The 20,111-nt window shown below is 36.6% G+C and overlaps 2 protein-coding genes across 9 annotated transcripts in view; one reads left to right on the top strand and one right to left on the bottom strand.

Annotated features, from left to right (window-relative positions):
- Positions 1-20,111, top strand: part of LOC140791375 (phospholipase A1-Igamma1, chloroplastic-like) — a 78,633-nt gene that overhangs the window by 51,544 nt on the left and 6,978 nt on the right. The window contains exon 2 of one of the 4 annotated variants that reach the window (XM_073141917.1): positions 12,586-12,652. The exons of 1 other annotated variant lie outside the window; for it this stretch is intronic. In XM_073141917.1, the coding sequence (XP_072998018.1) occupies positions 12,586-12,631 (46 nt within the window). In that variant the 3' untranslated portion in view covers positions 12,632-12,652. Of the gene's footprint in view, positions 1-2,203; positions 8,744-12,332; positions 12,553-12,585; positions 12,653-20,111 lie in introns of those variants that run through there. 2 more of the 4 variants (XM_073141918.1, XM_073141920.1) reach the window with 2 other exon arrangements.
- Positions 1,857-20,111, bottom strand: part of LOC140791376 (uncharacterized) — a 37,043-nt gene continuing 18,788 nt past the window's right edge. For 3 of the 5 annotated variants that reach the window (XM_073141922.1, XM_073141925.1, XM_073141924.1), the window contains exons 7-13: positions 16,387-16,504; positions 9,775-9,856; positions 6,402-6,463; positions 6,060-6,132; positions 5,892-5,975; positions 2,717-2,797; positions 1,857-2,374 (exon numbers count right to left, since the gene is read on the bottom strand). In XM_073141922.1, coding sequence (XP_072998023.1) covers positions 2,186-2,374; positions 2,717-2,797; positions 5,892-5,975; positions 6,060-6,132; positions 6,402-6,463; positions 9,775-9,856; positions 16,387-16,504 — 689 coding nt within the window. In that variant the 3' untranslated portion in view covers positions 1,857-2,185. Of the gene's footprint in view, positions 2,375-2,716; positions 2,798-5,891; positions 5,976-6,016; positions 6,133-6,401; positions 6,464-9,774; positions 9,857-16,386; positions 16,505-20,111 lie in introns of those variants that run through there. The other 2 variants (XR_012109559.1, XM_073141926.1) reach the window with 2 other exon arrangements.

The following is a 20,111-nucleotide window of genomic DNA, read 5'->3' as shown; positions in this document are numbered from 1 at the left end:
ACTCGACAGACGAGGAAGGTTAGAAGATCACCGGCGTCGAGATGGTGCACGGCTAGGGCTTGAACGAAGGGGAAGGGAGATTAGGGTAGAGAGACAAGAGAGAGGATAGAACTCAATATTCATTCATCATAATATTTTTGGTTAGCATTCACACCATAAGAGGCTAACCAAATAAGCCAAAAATGATAATTATTAATCCTATAAACAGTGAATTCCTGCCGATCGCGTTCGAACGGGATCGAGCGCGTTCGAACGCACAAATTACGTTCTCTATTGATGTGAACGTTTACAGGCGTTCGCAAGGGCATTCGAATGCACCTCCTCCGCATTCGAACACAATATACAAAATCCTTATTTTTTTTGAATTAAATAACCAGCACAATAAGAAAAGACTCCCGTAAGGTGTATCAGTTTGCGAGGAAAATGCCATAAATAGTGAAAAATAGACGTATGTTAGTCTTGAATGTCCGCAAACAAGCTCCAAAAGTACAAAAAAATTTGTAAAAGTGTCCCACTAACTTATATTTTAGTGCACTGAACTCCCTCGTGTATGTAATTAATAAATTGCACAACTTGCCAAAATTTCACCAACTTCCTCAATTTCTTTTACCTAAAATTAATGTTTTCCAATAGAAAAGACGCATATTATAATTCATTTGTATAAATGTTTGAATTGATTCGGACATAAGTTCTTCATTTCTAACAAATTGCTTTCGAACTTTATTCAGAATGAAATAAGTTGTCACTTGTCTATGACGTCCAACCATCACCTTATTGTATGTAATTTTATCAATAATCTTTTCTATCTTAAAAATTAAAACTCCATTCAATTTTCTTGTCATTGTCATCAATGGGCAGTCCAAGGGCCTTTCATTATCTTATAATACTTACACTTTGTGGGTTGAAATTTAAATCGATGACTGTATGCATCTTTAGTGCATCGTTGAAATTAGTTATCCAAAAAATAGGGTCCAATTTGTAAATTTGAGGTATTAAGTATCACCCTTTAGGATAATAAAACTCATCAACAAAATCCTCAAATATTTCTTTCAATAGTGCATCCACTATAGTTATAGGTAACCCTTAAAGCCCGTGATCAACTCATTTTAATCTTTTATAATCAAATGGGTGTTGAAGTAGGTTACTTGCCTTCACAAACAATGTCTTCTACTACTTTATTATCATCAATAAATTCATCTGTAAAGATATAGTCATTTGTAAGAAATTGTCTACATTCAACATTTCTTATTTCCTCTAAACTTTGCTTAGAGAATATCAAGCCTAAAATAAAATAATATGCATCATTAATTGCTTAAGAAAATGTATTTCATAGACGCAACAACTATACAAAACATACACATCATATTTCTCTCAGTTAATTACTTAGCATCATTTGATACATATATTTTGCATGTTGTAAATAGATCTTACATTATGCATTACACACGCCCAAGCTATGTAAGCTTCGGTCTGATGTTGTAAGAAATAAGCACAACATAGTGCGCGTTTATATTAGTAAATTATGTGCATCATTTATAAAGTATACATCAAAAAAGGAAAAAAAATTGCTTACATATGATTTTTTTTTTTTTTTTTTGAGAATTCTTGAACCACATGAGATGGTCGAAGCACAAATAAGTAGATAACCATGCCCATTAATGAAAAGCGTACAAATAAGAACGAAAAAAGGGTGAGATCAAAGCTAAATACTATTTTATAAGATTGCCAAATAATACCTTTGTAGAGGAAGAAGAAAACTTCAACTGCTAGTTATGGATAATAATAGAAGATGAAAGAAGACTGGGAAGGTAGAAGATGGAATAAGAGTGGGTATCACAGAGAATCACACTAGGGGAGAAAGAAATGTAGTTTGACGTGTAATTATAGTTAGTGCAATACTTGCTGTCTATAACAAAGCAGAATAGATAGTCTTTTTTTTCAGTTTTTAGGATTAAATAAGTAAAAATATTCTTCTTTGCTATTTTAAAACTCAAGAGCCCAAAACTACTACTATCATAACTAGCTGGCTTTTTTCTGCAAATAACCCGCTCCCCTTTTACTGTTCATTGGTGTGCACAAATTGCAGGCAAAAATCATGCTGCATTTGAAATAAGTTATAGACAACTAAATATCATGTATTCGCAGCTAAGCTGCATGTTTAGGAATTTTGTCAAGCTCACATCTTTCAACTTGATGAGGTTAGGCATACTAATGACTCCGACTGATCTTTGGTACGCACCGCATATTTTGGAGGAAGCAAATAATCTATATCAGCAACATCTCCTTCCAGATTTGATGGACTTCTCGTAAGAATTGAATCCAATACAGAGTCGGGTATGGCATCCAAGGTCTCATCAAGAAAGGATTTGATTGTCTGCAGAGACCAAGCCCAAATTAGTTTATATCAAAGTTGGAGCTTACTTCCCTCATGGAATTGCTCATACTAAGGGAAATTTCCTAAACAAAACCATAAGCAATTTTCTTGACATAATTTCTTTCCGTGATACACAAGTAAAAGAGACTCTAATGTATGTGCATCTTCTGTCTACCAAATTTACCCAACTCCATAAGCAATTTTCTTGACATAATTTCTTTCCGTGATACACAAGTAAAAGAGACTCTAATGTATGTGCATCTTCTGTCTACCAAATTTACCCAACTGACTAGTGATAGATTAGGAAAGTATGGTTAAGAAAAATGATCTTTCTTAGCATACCTTGCAATGCCGTAATGCAGCATCAGCTTTGCGTTTCCACAGACCATTTCCAGGTTCTGAATGGAATAAATTCAGTAATGGCTGCATTCAGATAGATGGAGTACCGTAAGTCCTAGTCGAGGAGAAATATGCATGATAATTTGTATAATTACCGATATCTAGAAGAAAATTGCATGATAATTTGTATAAGTACACAATAACAATAATAGATATTGGTTGATCAGCCTCAGGTAAAATTTGATCCTCATGATATATAACAAATGTTCATTATTAATCAGTTACTGGAACCAGCAGGGTACTGGAAATGGAAGTCTTAATAAGAAACTGAACTAGAGATAAAATAATCAAGGACAATGCATCGGACTTAATACCCTCCCCAGTATGCACAATCTGTCTGACCCTAGAGTTACTGTGTTTTCCCGAATTGCAAACAGAAAATTCTTATTATTTACAAAATGCCAAATCATGTTACCAGAATATATTAATGCTTTCCAAAATACAAGGTTAAAGTTAATTTGACTCTTGCATATCATGATACCAACATAATCACTTAATGAAATTATGAAGATCTCTTTAAATATTGCCTATAGTACCCATTGCTTTTGAGTTATACACTAATAGACACAATTTTAGGGGAAAAAGTACAGCTAATCATTTCCATATATCCAGTGACGAGGCAACAATTAGAGCAGTACAGCTATAAGATGGTAACAATAAAGCCAATTTTCTAGGACCCATCAATTACACCAATCATTTTATCAATGCCTTATATTGATTAGAACTGCCTTATTTCCAACTCCCAGAAACCTGTCGCCTTTCCAAATAGTTTTCTTGTTTAGAAATACAGTTCAGCTAGACCGAGCCCAGTTAGAGGTGTGAGGACATTGGGTTCAACGCCCAATGCAAGAAAAGAGAAATTCAAATAAGACCCTGGTTTTTTATTAATTGCTTTCAGCTTTTGCTTTTGTTATTTAGAGTTGTAATTCAAATTAGACCCTGGAGTCTAATCAACTGCCTATTAGTCATATTTGCTTATCGAGTCAGTTGGACCCTAGCCCAATCAAGCTAAACCGACTTAAGCTAAGGGAATCTATCTATATAGTCTGTGGTGTGCACCCTAGTCAAATATCTTATCCCACCTCCTCAACTGGCCACCACCTCCTGCCTCTAGGAGATGGCCAACCTTCTCCCTCTTCTCTCTCTAATTTCTCTATCGACGCTTTAAACCCTAACTGATGTCCACATCCTTTCACCACCACTAACCCTACCGGAGCAACCTCACCACCACCGGCCCCTTCACCACCATCCCACTCCTTAGAGTCCGTATCTCCATCTATAGAATCCCCACAACCCAACTCAAGACCTTCACCCTGTAAGTTTGTCCACTTAGACCTTTGGCAACTGTTCAGTCGATATCTCAAAATCTAACTAGCCAAACCTTGCGATCTTGGATTCATTGGAAAGCTTTCTTCCAGAGCGACAATATATTCAAATTCTAAAGATTCCAATAGGTAAATCTCTTGCAATCACTCTCCAAAAATTGTTGCGGATCGGATAAAGTCGTTCTCCAATCTGATTGGAGCACATGTCATTTGGTTATCATCATGATTCAAGTTTCGTCCAACATCAAGACATATCAGCCAATACGTATAAGGCAAAACTACGAAGATTTCGAGTTGGGTTGGGTTTTGATGGTATTGCTTGATACAAGGCCATATCAGCCACATATAGGGCGTTTCAACTAATATCCAAGCCATATCGATCCAAACAGCTAAAATTTTCTTTTCCTACTTTGGGCTATAGATTTAGGTTGGATTTGTTGGATCCAATCCAAATCCTTCGTTAGAGATGATTTTTCCTTTTTCAATTTCCCCCCTCTCTAGATGTGAATGTCAAAATCTGACCTAGTGTACATCAATCTAAAAATTGGAGGTACAGCAGACTACCCAACAATTTGAACTTTTCAAATTTCCTTTTTTCTTCCTTTTTTTTCCTTTTTTTTCCTACATTCCACATTTTTCTTTTAGAACCGGCACCACCACTACCTTTTCCACAAATTCACAGTTTTAACTTGAAATTTCTTATTCTTGTCAAGTTTATTAGATTTATATTTTTGTTCCTGCATTTTACATCATTTGTTTAGAATTTTATGTGATTAAAATAGAACTTGCTATTGGAAAAATTGATGCAACAGCAGATATACCCAATACAACTGATATATATATCACTTTATCTTTGATACTGCTATTAATACTGATATTCAAAACTTTTGTTCCCATATGCCCTTCTCATCTTTCAATTAACAGTTCACAAATTTGAATCCTAAACCAATAAGTGTTTAGTAACCGCTAGAACAACATTCTCTATTAGGCATCAAATAAATAAATTTACTTCGTAGAGAAGCTCTAACTGAAACTTTTGTATTGGATTAGCAAAGACTATACAACAGCATAATCAGATGAGCCCATGATAGCTTCCATCTAGATACTAGCAGAAACTACAGAACAAAAAGAAAATTATAGGCTTGCACTGGCAGAAAAACATTATTTAGTTCTGAAATACACAATGAATTGTTTGAATCATGATAGTACATTTTCTACCTTTACTCACTATCAAGGAAATTATGATAGTATTTCCATATTTGATTACTTTTTATAAAGATCGGGATTCTGACCAACTAATAATCATCATATAGCCTTAGTAATGTAATTGTTTACATGCTTCTCATTTGTACGGAGCGAGCGCATACATCTTTTTTTCTTTATTTCTTTTGAAACCCTATCTCATTTTCTAATAAAGGGTGGATAAAATCAAGGCTGGCTGGTTTCAGGCCAGTTTCGGCCGTATCGGCTAATACAGCTTGTTTCAAGATTCAAGCCGAATACAAATGGATCTAACATGAGGGATATCAATAATTGATGTCTCAATTACCTTCTTTTAAGTTTTCAACTTTTACTCTCTTTTTCTCGTACTCTCCTCACATCCCATACCCCAAAAAGTGATAACAGCTTTGGCCATGGACAATAGTATGATAAGAAAACAATAATGTGTTGATGACCTATGTGACATAATATGTATGGTAGTGTCAAACTTATTCAATCTTAAAAGAAAACAAAATGAACAAATTTGTTCCCTATATGCTAAAATAGAAGAGTATTCTGCAAGTTTTACGAACCTTAACAAGTTGTCTAATATTCGGTCTGTTAGCTCCATATTTTCCTGTTACTGAGTCACCATAGATTTGATAATTTTCAAGGATCTAGAAATAATAGATTACTATAAGCAGAAGAAATTGCAAACCTTCAAAATTTTAACACCAAAATCATCATGATTATCACTAAACCTGGCGACGAGAAATACTATTATTTGGCACACCATATACTTCTCCATCAACGTGTCCCAGAGTAAACCATGGGCTGCATGAAATATCTTTGTTTGAGAAACCATCAAAGGAAAAAAAAAAGGAAATATGCTTGCAGTACATAAGTGTTCATTTTGCAGACATACTATTAATGCAAATAGTGTTTTAGTGTTCATCCATACTCCTGCTGCCACAAATAAGTGAAAGCAAAATGAACTGTTTCAGCATTTTAGTGGTCAATTTTTAAATTAGGATGACAGTACCATACTATTTCCAATTGACATGAGGAAAAGAACTTGTGCAACAGAAAATCAAAGATCATACTTATTGTAAGCTGCACGACCAACCATGACCCCTTGGGCACCTTGCCTTACTGCTGCATTAACCTGCCATTAACAAAAAAGCATCGGTGAAATTGAAGCTGATGGGGATAAGATCATATGCAGATTCGCATGACAGTGGAGTCTGAAAACAAGGACATCAACTATTGATCCTTAAAACAATGATGGCTGTGCCGATAAGGGCATGACACCTGGCACGGGCTATACCAGTGACACGGTCATCTGGCAACTCATGCCAATCGAGCACAAGATGACACGATTTTCTTTTTCACTTTAAAAACTAATTTGGGATCTAAAAATGATAGCTCTAGCTCAATTTTGCTAGATCTATTATTTGTAAGGGTCTTTCTATATAGATATAGTATTTTGATGCAAAATCTATGAAAAATAACTTTTAAAATGTAGGAATCAAAGAAAATTTTGATTTCCCTAAATTTCAAAAAATCCAAAATTAATATGTCAAATTCATTCAAATTGAATCAAAATTAAAATAAGAACTTGTTAGATTAACTCCACATGAGTTGATTTTAAACCCAAATTTTAGCTAATATTTTATATTTCTCCAAAAAATGCAAAATTTATCTCAAAATCATTCAAATTGAGTTAAAAGTGATATAAGAACATGTTAGATTAACTACGTTCAACTAGGTTTTGGTTTTAACTATTGAGCTAGCACCAAATAATAAACTCATTCAATCATATTATATGTTGAACCTATTTCTACTTGACTATTATTATGTCTTTAATAAAATAAGCCATTTACAATATTATCTAGAGATAAAAGTGTCACGACCCGAAATAGGAATCATGACCGGCCATGCATCTCAATATGCTTGAGATGCACGAAGCCTTATTAATTCTCTCTACGTGTACGATGGCAAATTAAATAAATAAAATGAGAACGTGCTTTATTAAATTTTATAACTAATTGCAATAAAGATATAAAACAATTTTAATGTTTTTGAGTCTCTAAACTAAATAAATAAAATGTCTAGTCTAAACCATAAAATCAAAAGAGCGGAAAAGTAAATAGGTGAATCCTAAGTGGAGGTGGAGTCGGGGTACATCTCACTCAGTCGCCCCGCTGACTATTACCTGAAATAAATAAACAAAAATAAAAACAATAGAACCCATGAGCCAACAATTATAGCTCAGTGAGTGGAATCCACTCACTAACCAAATAAATTTTAAATTCATATTAATGCTGAATAAATTAAACTAAAAGCAACAATATCCGTCACAATATGCAATAGGCATGCTCTCTAAATAATAACAATAGAGAGAGATGTTACAACTTGTAACCTTGCACGTTTTCAACATATTAACATCTTTTGATATTTATACTGTCATATGTCTCAATGGGTCTAAACCCTGTGGATCCACATCAACTAGAAGTCACCTCGAGATGACGCTCGGGACTTTTCTTCATAGCTGATCCGGTTAGAGTCCTCAGAGGGTATCATCGTGTGATTAACACACTCTGTCTTTTCCTCTAACCGTTGAGAGAAGTTAGAGTCACCTAGGAATTTTTCTCATTCGTCCTAAGACTGTTCCCTAACCCCGCTAGAGTCACCTAAGAAAGTCACCGCAGTGATTTAATTTAGGACTTTTCCCTGGACTTCCAAATAGACTTGAGTCACCACGGAAAATCACAAACGATTTATACCGGGACTGTTCTCTAAGTCGTATCAATACTAGTCTCATTTTTTTTTTCACAAATTTTAATATTTGCACGAAGTATGGTGATGCATTGAATATAATAATTAAATGCACACAGGAAAATAAAACAATTTAATTTTCACGTACGGATGAAATAAATAGATTGCACACAGAAATTTCAACAATTTAAGTTTTACATATAAGGGTGAAATAAATAATTTGCACATAGAAAATTTACATGGTCTGACAAAAATACGAAATACAATAAAATAAATATGTGAGTGAACCCACTCACCTGAGTCTAAGGCAAGACAACCGAAATCTCAAATCTCTAGCTCACATACTAAAAATCACCACCTTAAATAATAAATAACAATAACATTTTTAATTAAAACAATTATTAAAAATCTTTCTACAATTTAACCCAAGAATAATTAATTTGGGCTAAAAATAAGCCCAAATCAGTTGGGCTGGGCTGCAGTTGGCCCGCAGCCCACCCAACTACTACTTAAATGGATTGGGCCTTGGCTCAATCCAATTAGCTAATGGAACCGAGTCGGGTTCCTTGGATTCGGATCCAACCCGACCCGAATCCAAATACTAAAAGGGAGAAGATCAGACTCCGAGTCTGTCTTCTCCAAGCCGAAGAGAGAGAGAAAAGAGAAAGAGAGAGAGAGAGAGAAAGAGAGAGAGAGAGAGAGAGAGAAAAGAAAGTCCATCGGCGACCGCCGCCGTCGGCGGTCGCTAGCCAACTCTAGCTCTCCCGCCTCCCCTATACGGTGCCGCCATCGTCGCGAGGTGGGGGAAAACCCGCAAACGGCGGTCGATCCCTTGACCGACGGCGATCGGAGCCACGAGGGCTCCAACGATGACTGCCCACGGCATGAGGCCAATGGCAAGGTGCTTCCAGAGGTAGCGGCTGCGACTCGAAGTCGCCGTCCGGCCAGATTTGCCGATGAAGCCGAAGAACCCCCAATATTTAGGTATTTTCACTAAACCCTATTAAACTTTAATTAAAATTTATGGGTGGGAGAGGGCTTACCAACGAGTCGCGTGGTGGTCTCCGATGGCTCTGGCGACGCTTCGGCGGGCCGATCCCACAGTGACGACTCCGACGGTGAGGAAGAAGAAAGCGAAAGATAGGAGGAAGAAGAGAGAGAAGAGAGCTCCGATCGTTAAACAGAGATTAGAATTTTAATTTATAGATTTGAAGAGAAATCTAGACCTAATCCGATCCGGATTAGGCGTGATTTCTCTCTCTGCACCTCGTTGCGTGCTGGAGAGGGAGAGGGGAGGGGCTGCACGTGCAGAGCACGTGCACCCTCCTCTCTCAAACCCTAAATTTTTTTTTTTTATATATATATATATTTTATATTTTGATTCTGGTTCTGACAGCTAATCCATTGATTGTAAGGGAGAAGCGAAGAGTAATCTTGCACAAGGATATATATTTGCATCATGGAGTTTCTCCTCAGCCCTCAATACATAGATAAGTGGACAAGAACAAATCCCTATGAAGCTAATCTAGATATTTCCTAATAGTAAGTAAATTGGGACTTTTCTCAATTTAAGTTACCAACCAAATGATCCAACTCTCCCAGTAAAATTGGGACTGTTTTCAATCTAAATAGATATATATTAGAAAAGGAAAAAGAAAACTCAAAACCTATTTTACCTAGTTTACATCATCAACTTACCTGGTCAATTGAAGTTATGCCTCCATTTAGTGTAAACTGAACTTCCGGGAAGTCACGCAACAAAGCAAAATAGTACTCATATCTGCAAGTGAATTTGTAAGAAACATGATATAAGTTTGAAAAGGAAATAGTTATCAAATTAGAATATAAGAAATGATATTGTAACACCCGTTAAAAAATAAAATAAAATAAAAAATTAGCGTGCGCGTGCACCTTAACCGCACCACAGCACACGCGCTTGGCGCGTGCGCTAACTCCTTCTTCCCCCTCCCCCACCTCTCGCAGTCAATTGCAAGAGGTGGGAGAGGAGTGCGCCGTAGTGGAGTTAACTCCACTCCGTTGCCCTCTCCACCTTTTCTCTATTTAATTCCCCTCCTTCCCCTCAAGTTTCTTTCTTTCTCAATTTCCTCTTCTTCGCTCTTCTCTTCTCTCTTTTCTCTCCCGAGCAGCCAAAGTCCTCGTCGCGGGCAACAAGTCACCGGAGCGCCGGCAATCAACCAAAACCCCCTCACCTCGATCCTCAAGTTAGCCTTCATCCCCTCTTTAGTTCAATTTGAAAATAGCCTAGTTAATCATATGTAATTAGGATTTTATTTTCGTCTGCTTTCGCCGGGGAAATTCGCTGACCGGCGACCTCAGGTCGACCACCCATCGGTCCGGGAAGTTTCCCCGCTTCAACTCCTTGCTGTGGGTACCCAAATTGGGTACCCACGGGGCGCGAGGGAGGCGATGCCATGTCGCCTCCCACCGCCAGGTTTCTTTGGCACAAGCGACCACCACGGCGGTGGTGGCCTCACTCGTCAACCTCGGCTGACCCACCTCTTCACTTGGAAAAGGTAGGTACCCGAGAAGAGGGCTTCGAGCCCACCTAGCACTGAGTTGAAAACTTCATGGTCGCCAGCCATGGAGTTCCTCAACTCTCACCCTCCAGCCGCACTAGTCGGAGAATCTGATCACTCCTGCACCCAGTCGACTTGGGGAGGAGTTGCCGGAGCCGAGGGCTGCCGGTGACCCTCGTCACCGGCAGCAACACCCCTTTCTCCTCTGTTTCTTCTCCTCTGGCAAGGAAACGAGGAGAAGGTGGGGGTTAGGCCCGCAGCCCACCTTCTCATTCTGTTGGACCAGGCTCTTAAGCCCAGTCCACTGTTTCTAGTCCAGTAGGCTGCAGGTAGGTCTGCAGCTCACTCTCTCTCTCTCTCTCTCTCTCTCTCACCTAATTTGCTGGGCCTTGAGCCCAGCCCAACCATTAACCCTAAGACTGATTTATTTATTAGTCTGTTATTTTTTTTTTTAAATTCTATTAGCTACATAAATTGTAATTAATTAAATTTTCTCAACCATGTTATTAATAAAATTAGGATTTATACATAATTAAATTAGATATTTGAATTCATTAGTCTTTTCATTTATCTTCGACACTTACATTGTAAACGACTCTAAATGACCGTTATTTTTTTAAATTAAGACAAATAATATTTCGGACCTAGAAAATCAAACTTAAATTCATACAACTAGATAGTTAGTCTATAAGTCCATTAATCTTATGTTTATTTTATTTATAAATTATTAGATCCATTATTGTGCGGGAAGGATCTCGAAAATCAAGAAGAGCCGACTAATTAGGAGAGTAAAACGGATTCTAGAAATAACTCAGGCGAGTAGAATTCTATAATAGTCTATGAAAAATGCATACTTATGTCATTTCTTACCTATAATAAATAAATGTCGTTTTCTTACTTGTGAAACTTATATGACATTTCATATCTGTATTTAACATGTCAATTCTTACTTGCATTATTTATCACTTAAATCACTTAATGCACATGTATGATAGACTCTATGCTTGCTTATAATATCTGTTATTGTGATGATTATGTTAAATAAATAATAGAGGTCATAGCACCACGTGCACGTATCACTGTTAGTCAAGTCCCAGTTAGGCAGTGCCCTTTTACCCACTCAACCCGGGGTTAAGGGTAGAGTGTATATTATATAGTATTATATTAGCAGTCCACACCTGAGGTCAGTAGCTGGTGGAGCATTCAGGTGATTACACTGCCCTAGTTGGAGACTAGACCAGTATGATATTAGAAAAGATGATTGAGAGGTAGGGATTGTAGTTCTAGCGGTACCCGAGGACGCAGGGTTAGGGCGTCTATCGAGCTATGTGCTCTTATCAGCCGTATGTGATGATTTCGCTCTGTGCGATGATTACTAGAGCGGTGTTGATGGGCCTACGACTGGGGTCCTTAGTCGATAGCCAACAGACAATCGGTCATATGCAGCATCGCCAAGCATGTATGGGCGATAATACCGCTAGTTGACTAGTCTCCCTCAATTTTTATGGTGCTTTGTGAGATATGTTATTGTGACTCGACTCCTGTGTGGATTTCTATGTAAAATGAGCTATAATGATGGAAGTTATTAAAAGTCATAATGTACATTTTCCCTAATATGTTATGAGTTGCATTTTTATTTATTATGTAATATTCTTAGATTATTATTAGATTTTACTTGCTGGCCCCGTGCTCACCGCCATTTTGGTGGAAATATTTCAGAGCTGATTATAGAGGATGCGGACATCGAGGAGTAGCAGATTGATTCCTTTATTTTTTCAGCATTTGTTTATTCTATTATTTCAGTTGGACTTAGCCCCTGCGAGGGTATTTATGTTTTAACAAAGTTGTGTTGGACTTGTATTCCTAGAGGCTTGTTGAGGCCTGTGATATTATAATTCTGGATTATTTGTTGGATTATTTTGATATTTTTCTTGACTCATTCAGATACTTGATGAGATTATTTCACTGACAGGTCACGTGGAAATCACGTGGACATTCTCCACGTGAGGAACATGTGAATTTTGAAAGTGGGTGTTTCAGATATGACCAAGAGTCTCAAGATTTCCTATCCCAGCATTACAAGTCAAAAGGACAGCTTGTTAACCTCGACAAGTAGGCTATTTCCATTATTTGCACAAAATATACATTCCTTATGGCAAAACCAATTTGGCATAGTTGATATTAGTCATGTATTTATACATATTTTGCAAGAAATGTTCTCAATACTCATTTATGAGTTGTTAAAATAAGTGCAATTGGAGTACCAAACAAACAAAATTTTACAGAAATAACTAAAAGATAACACAAAGTAAACAATATGAAGCACATTGATAAACAAACAGGTAATATGTAGGTTGAAAAAGAGCCATTTCAGCATATCTACCGACAAGATAAAGAAAATTAATCTTGAAACTACCTTGTACCTAACACCACCCAAAAATCTGGAAGTTCCATTAAACTGTCATCAAAGTGTAAAACTAATCATTCATGCCTTGCTTGCACACAAGACAGCATTAATGTGCATATTAGCATAATGCTTAGGCTCTTATCATGCAAAAAGAAGCTCAACTCTGGTAATTGATCCACCACCAGGAAGAATTTTTTGACAGTAGTGACAAATTACATGGAAATCCGTAGGGAAGGAGGCTTAAAATGAGGAAGTGCCAAGACAACTCAATTGATAATTCCAGAAATCAGAATAGCAAGATTGTTATCCTAGTGAATTTTACATCATATTCTGTGGCAGATAAACAAAACATGATTGTCACCCGGGTCCCGGGCAATGTTACTATACTCGTTTAGATTCTTATGGCAGCCTTGATGGTCATAAAAGAAATTAAAAAAACCTCCTAAAACACTGATTTAGACTCATTTGTAGTGCACCTGAAGTAACGGACACTAGAAAGTGACTTGCCAGTAAATTAGTATAAATTGTGGAAGAAAATGTGCATTCCAAGATCCATATCTTAGATATAATAGAAGACTAATTAGGGCAGAGAATATTGTTCACTCAGTGAAAATGTCAATAATATAAATGTTTTGAGTCTTAAACAACAATAAAAAGGCATCACTATGGTATGTAAACTAAGGGCAGCTGAACATGTGGAGCTCGAAGAAATTTTTTGAAAACACTCATAGGATACATTCTAAAATGAGGTACAAAATGCCAACAAACTTTACTCATGATACTTCCAAAATAAAAAGTGATGCATCATGGCCACAGGGAGGGAATTGAGAACATCCTAGATGGCCAATAGGTGCTGGAAAACAAGGGATGCGCTTCCTAATAAGCTCCCTAACCAACATTATTATTTCAGATACTGTAAGAACCGAAAAAATGGGGGTTGAGAGAGAAGGGTGCACGTGCAACCCCCTCCCCTCTCTCTCCCTCTTCGGCACGCGATGAGGCAGTCGCCAAAATCTCGCCGAATCCAAATCTAATTTAGATTTTAATTTTTGCACTATAAATTAAACCCTAATTTTTCTCTCTCCTCAACCCCTTCCCCCCAGCCGTTTCCGTTTTCTTCTTCCTTACCGTCGGAATCACGACGTGGGTTCGGCCTGTCAGAGCATCGCCGAAGTAAATAGGGACCATCACGCTCCTCCTCGGTGAGCCCTCTCTCATCCCTCTAGTTTAATTTCAATTTAATGGAGTAAATTAGAAATACCTAATTTCGGTGTTGTGGCCTCATTGGTGAACCTCATCGGCCGGCAACTTCAGGTCGCTACCACTCCATCACTGGAAGCTTCGTGCTTTAAGCCCGGTGTCGATGATATCTTCTAGGAGGCCCTCATGGCTCGGGTTGTGGTTGACCATGGGTGGGAAGTCTTCCATTGTTGGTCGCCGTGATCGACCTTCCCTCTAGTACAGGTCGTCGAGGTCGCTAGGAAAGCTTCGACAAGGTCGATAGGCTGCCAGTGACAATGGTCACCGGCAATGATCTCTCTCCCTTCCCTTTCCTCCTCTCTTCTTTCTCCCTCACCAATCTCATTGGGGAAGAAAAAGGTTGGGCTGGGTTGCGGACCCGACTCGACCTCTAGCTTTAAGTCATGGGCTGCAGGCTGACCTACAACCTAGTTCCTTGTTGGCTTTGGGTTGGGCCTTGGCCCAGCCCAACTAGCATGAAGTTGGGCTGCGCCAGTTGCAGCCCAATCCAATCCAATAGGTTTTGTTCAGCCCATTATAGTCATTTATTTGGTTTTAAAAATTAAATTATGGTTACTTTTGTATTGTTTAAAGGTAGTGATTTTCAGCATGTGGACTAGATACTAGAAATTTCAATTATCTAATCTAGACTGAGGTGAGTGGGTTCACTCACATATTTATTTTTATTATATTTCGTATCTTGTCAGACCATGTAATTTTCTGTGTGCAAATTTATTTATTTCATCATAACGTGCAAATTTAATTGTTACATATTCTGTGTGCATTTAATCGTTATACTCAGTGCATCGCTATACCTTGTGCAAATATTAAATTTTAGTGAAAAGAAAAATAAAACTAGTATTGGTACGACTTAGAGAACAGTCTCGATATAAATCGCTTGCGGTTTTCCGTGGTGACTCAAGTCTACCTGGAAATTCAGGAAAAAGTCCTAAATCAGATCACTGCGGTGACTTCCTTAGGTGACTCTAGCGGGGTTAGGGAACAGTTCTAAAATGAATGAGAAATTTCTTAGGTGACTCTAACTTCTCTTAACGGTTAGTGGAAAAGACAGTGTGTTGATCACATAGTGATACCATTTGATAACCCTAACCGAATCAGCTATGATGAAAAGTCCCGAGCGTCATCTCGAGGTGACTTGTAGTTGATGTGGATCCACAAGGTATAGACCCATTGAGACATATGACAGTAAAAATATTGAAAAGATGTTAATATATTGAAACTGTGCAAGGTTACAAGTTGTGACTCTCTATTGTTATCATTGTCATTATTTAAAGAGGCCTATTGCAAATTGTTATGTATATTATTGATTTTAGTTTTTTAGAATTTATTTGGTTTTCGAGTAGATTCCACTCACTGAGCTATAGTTGTTGGCTCATAGATTCCTTTTTTTTGTATATTTATCTACCTTAGGTAATAGTCAGCGTGGCGACTAAGCGAGACATACCCGGACTCCACCTCCACTTAGGATCCACCTATTTACTTTTCCGCTCTTTTAAATTTTATGCTTTAGATTAAAAATTAAATTTATTTCGTTTAGAGATTCAAAAACAATGACATTGTTTTATAATTATTACAATTAGTTTAAATTTAATAAAGCAGATCTTCTTAATTTATTTATTTTTGTCATCGTACACTTAAGAAGTATTAATAAGACTACGTATATCTCAAGCATATTGAGGTGCATGGCCGGTCATGATTCCTATTTCGAGTCGTGACAAATACTTTCTGGAAAGTTCACCACTGTACATACATTTTTCCAACTTCACTATCGCAAGAATATCTCAAATTAGAAAAGTTCAATAACTAATTTAAGCATTGCTTATTCAGAATTATGTTTTTCCTGTAACATTCGTCAACCTATGTTTACATAAAAAAAGCTGTAGTTTATGTCAGATAATCTGGCAAGCAAGCTGGTAACTGGTCCACTAGTAAGTTGATAAACAACTAAATGATGCAGAAAAAATGTGCCTGATAAAGCATCTGTTGTGGTAACTAATCTACGAATAGCAAATATTGTACACATAACATCACAAATGAGCATCTTGAACAGATGTTTCCACTTTTCCACCATAAGATCAATACGACTTCCACATAAATCATACATACTTTAAAGGTGGAATCTTGCGATTCGCAGCAGGTGATAGGCCATTGAGCAAAGCCTTCCGTGCATGTATGATAAAATGCCTGCTTGGAGATTTAGAGATTACTGTATCTACAAAGCCACCTAAAGGAAGCAAACAAAATGAGTTTAGAAAGTTCCATGTCTAATGTACAGTAAGCACAAAAGCATTGGTTGTTAAGAATCTTAAGATCAACAATTATTAGCTAAATTAAGTAAAAAAGGGATTTACAAATTGGACCCGAACTCCCGAACAATTTCAGTACATATGGCGCAAGATGATTCCACATATCGAGGTCGGAATGGGATATTCTTCTCCCAGTCAGAATGAAGTAAAACTGAAAAAGAAAATTTTCTTGGAAGTGTTCCCAACTGTGTATCTTTTAGTATTTTGTAGTAGAATTTCTAAAAAAATCAACAAGGTACTTATCAATGTTGATTAGCTATGTATTGAATGACAAAAACATCCTGGACAAACACTAGTACCATGACACATCACCTATTCACATAAATCTATGATTTCATAGGCTAGACACATTTCAAAGTTCAAACAAACCCTGATTAACTGAGAAATGTATACCTAGTTTAGTTATACAGCAATGAACCAGGGATGAGACAAAAGTCTACATCTTGTATGCATTAGCAAGAATAAAAGGATTGCATGCTCAGGCTTCTTAAATTTACCGGTGAGCACAACTTCTAAGGTATATACAAAGAAATAGTAAAAGTGAAGGTGAAAATAAGTAGGAAATAGTAGAAAACAAATCATGTCTAAAAGTTACGTATCAAACAAAAATCCACATTATGCAAGGTTCTAAATATTGATATCGGTCATTAGAATAAACTTATATATTGGCAATATCAGCCATATTGGCCATTTTGACCACTATATTAGCTATATTTTGGTTGCACACTATATTTTTAATTACTTAATTTCTAAAAAATAATATAAAATATAGAAAAATCTAAAAGTTCAAATAAAAATGATAAAAGTAAGGAAATTTAGTTTGCTCACATAAGATAGTAATAACATAATATAAATAGTGAATATACCACCAAAAAAAAAAAATGAATTCCAGGTGCATTTTGCAAATACTTGAGCACATTGTCAGCATCACCTAGGAATAGAGGTGGCAGGACAGCCACTTCCAGATGAGGCTAAGTACCACCTTTGCAACAGAGATGATCAGATGGGGTGTTAAAAGGAATGGTAAAAAAGAGTTTAGTGAAGAAAAAAATAGCAACAATTAGGGTAGAGAGAGAGAGAGAGAGAGAGAGAGTAGGAAGGAAACATACAATGTCATGCTCAAGACATTAGGACATCAAATAATTGATGTCCCAAGTTGGATTTAGTTAGATCAAATTTATGATGCAATTCATATATAGTCTGTATAATAGGAAAATCAAAATTTTGTATTTATGGTCAATACAAAATACGTCAAACCATGGTGTTTAAGCAAATAAACATTTGCATATGTGCAACATAATTTAAACAAAGGAACACTTCAATTTCATAAGGGAGAGCTAACTTAGTAATCCTAGTTGTTGACCTAAATAGTTCATGAAAGGAATGATCCATTGCGTCAACAATATTTACCATGTGCAAAAGCATCTACATATAAAAATTCAAGTAATTTGAATTTTTGGAGAAAAAGATGTAGAGATAGTTGATGCTTAATAGCCCACCTTAGATCGAACATAGCTAGGCTCCGCTAAGGTTCCGCCTAGGTGACTGCCTTAGCATTATCTCATATCATATTTTAGCATGTAGATTGTCTTTAAAAATCAAAATTGTTGTACATATTGATAAATTAGTGCATTCTAATAGCCTAGCGCTTAGGCACTACATGAGCCCTTGCCCACCCGTCTACTGTCTATAGTTTTCTAAAACCTTGATTCAAGAGAAGAATTACATTATAGACACTACATTTACACAAATTTATAGTTTACACACTACCTTTTTGCATTTACAATTCGGGCCCCATGTTTTGGACTTTATTCTTGTAAAACAATCCCAACTATGGCTTATAAAAAGGTATCAATGGATTACGTTATATTTTCTAAAAATACTCTACTTTAGCTCTCTAGAAGATACACCCTCTTAAACTATGAGAAAATATTACTGGAAAACCAAGTTGACTCTAACATAATATTACTTTAATATATTTTCATTGACTCCTATTAACATTGGGTGATAACTAAGCACATTTCCATAAGGAATGCATACATTTGCATAACAGGTGCGTATCTTTTTGTGCACAATGCTTTGTCTATTTAAGCAATGTAAACTTTGTATTTATACACAATGCATACATATACAATGTGAGAACCGGAGAAAAAAAAAGGGGGTTGAGAGAGGAGGGTGCACGTGCTCTGCACGTGCAATCCCCTCCCCTCTCCCTCTCCGGCATATGACGAGGCAGTCGCTGAAATCTCGCCGAATCCAAATCTATTTTAGATTTTAATTTTTTTGCACTATAAATTAAAACCCTAATTTTTCTCTCTCCTCAACCCCCCAACCTCCTTTTCCCTTTTCTTCTTCTCCTCCTTCGTTTTCTTCTTTTTCACCGTCGAAGTCACGCCGTGGAATCGGCCTACCGGAGCCATCGGAGACTACCACGTGACTCCTTGGTGGTAATTTTTAGTACGTGAGCTAGAGATTTGAGATTTCGGTTATCTTGCCTAGACTCAAGTGAATGGGTTCACTCACATATTTATTTTTATTATATTTTGTACCTTTGTCAGACCATTTAAATTAGAAGTTAAATTTATTTTGTTTAGAGACCCAAAAACAATGACATTGTTTTATAATTATTGCAATTAGTTTAAATTTAATAAATCAGATCTTCTCCGTTTATTTATTTTTGCTATCGTACACTTAGGAAGTATTATTAAGACTTCGTGTATCTCAAGCATATTGAGGTGCATGGCCGGTCATGTTCCTATTTTGGGTCGTGATATACAACATATAACAATAAGCAACATGAGTTTTGGTCTATGTTTGCTAATGTGATTATAAAGTGGAATTAATCTGCAAATCATTCTTTTCACAGAATTTGACCTCATATTTCTCCATAATTTAAAATTTTGAATTTCCTAATTGAAAGTTAAAACAATAGAAAGAATCAGCGAAATATAACTAGCATACTACTATTAGCTATTGTCAAAAAGACAACAGAATGAATATGTAGAAATTACAAAAAAGTTCAGAAAAATTGGGAAATCACTACTGTTACATTCCATCTTAGAGGTGTCTTCTTTAGCTAATTAGCTACATTTTACTTTTTCCAACCATATAGTCTAGGTTCAGATAGTTTCAACATAAGTATAAAGGTGGTAGTATGGGAAGATAGTTGCCAGCAAAAGATTCCATTTAGTGCCACTACATCAACATCAAGAAAAGATGATTGCAACATGGAATGTTGGAAATGTCCTAAGTTGCAACAGAAGAAATAAATGATCCTAATCTAGTGTTTCACAGCCATCAATTATTGAAGGACAAGATAAACCACTATATGGTGGCATCTTAATCGTCAGATAAAGAACAAGCATACAAGAGTAAAATGCAAACAATTGAAGAAGTTGTAAGCAAATCCATGGATCAGTTGGTGCTGAATTGGAGTAACAAAGTCTATAACTATGTTCATAGAGTGATATATCAATTTGACTATTTGAGAGACAGATTGTATTTTTTTTTAACTCGAAAACTTAT

This window comes from Typha latifolia, chromosome 6, assembly GCF_019914945.1.
Source record: "Typha latifolia isolate L0001 chromosome 6, TyphaL0001v2, whole genome shotgun sequence".
Classification (NCBI taxonomy): Eukaryota; Viridiplantae; Streptophyta; class Magnoliopsida; order Poales; family Typhaceae; genus Typha; species Typha latifolia.
Note: the sequence above shows the minus strand (reverse complement) of the source record. Positions and strands in the feature narration are given on the sequence as shown.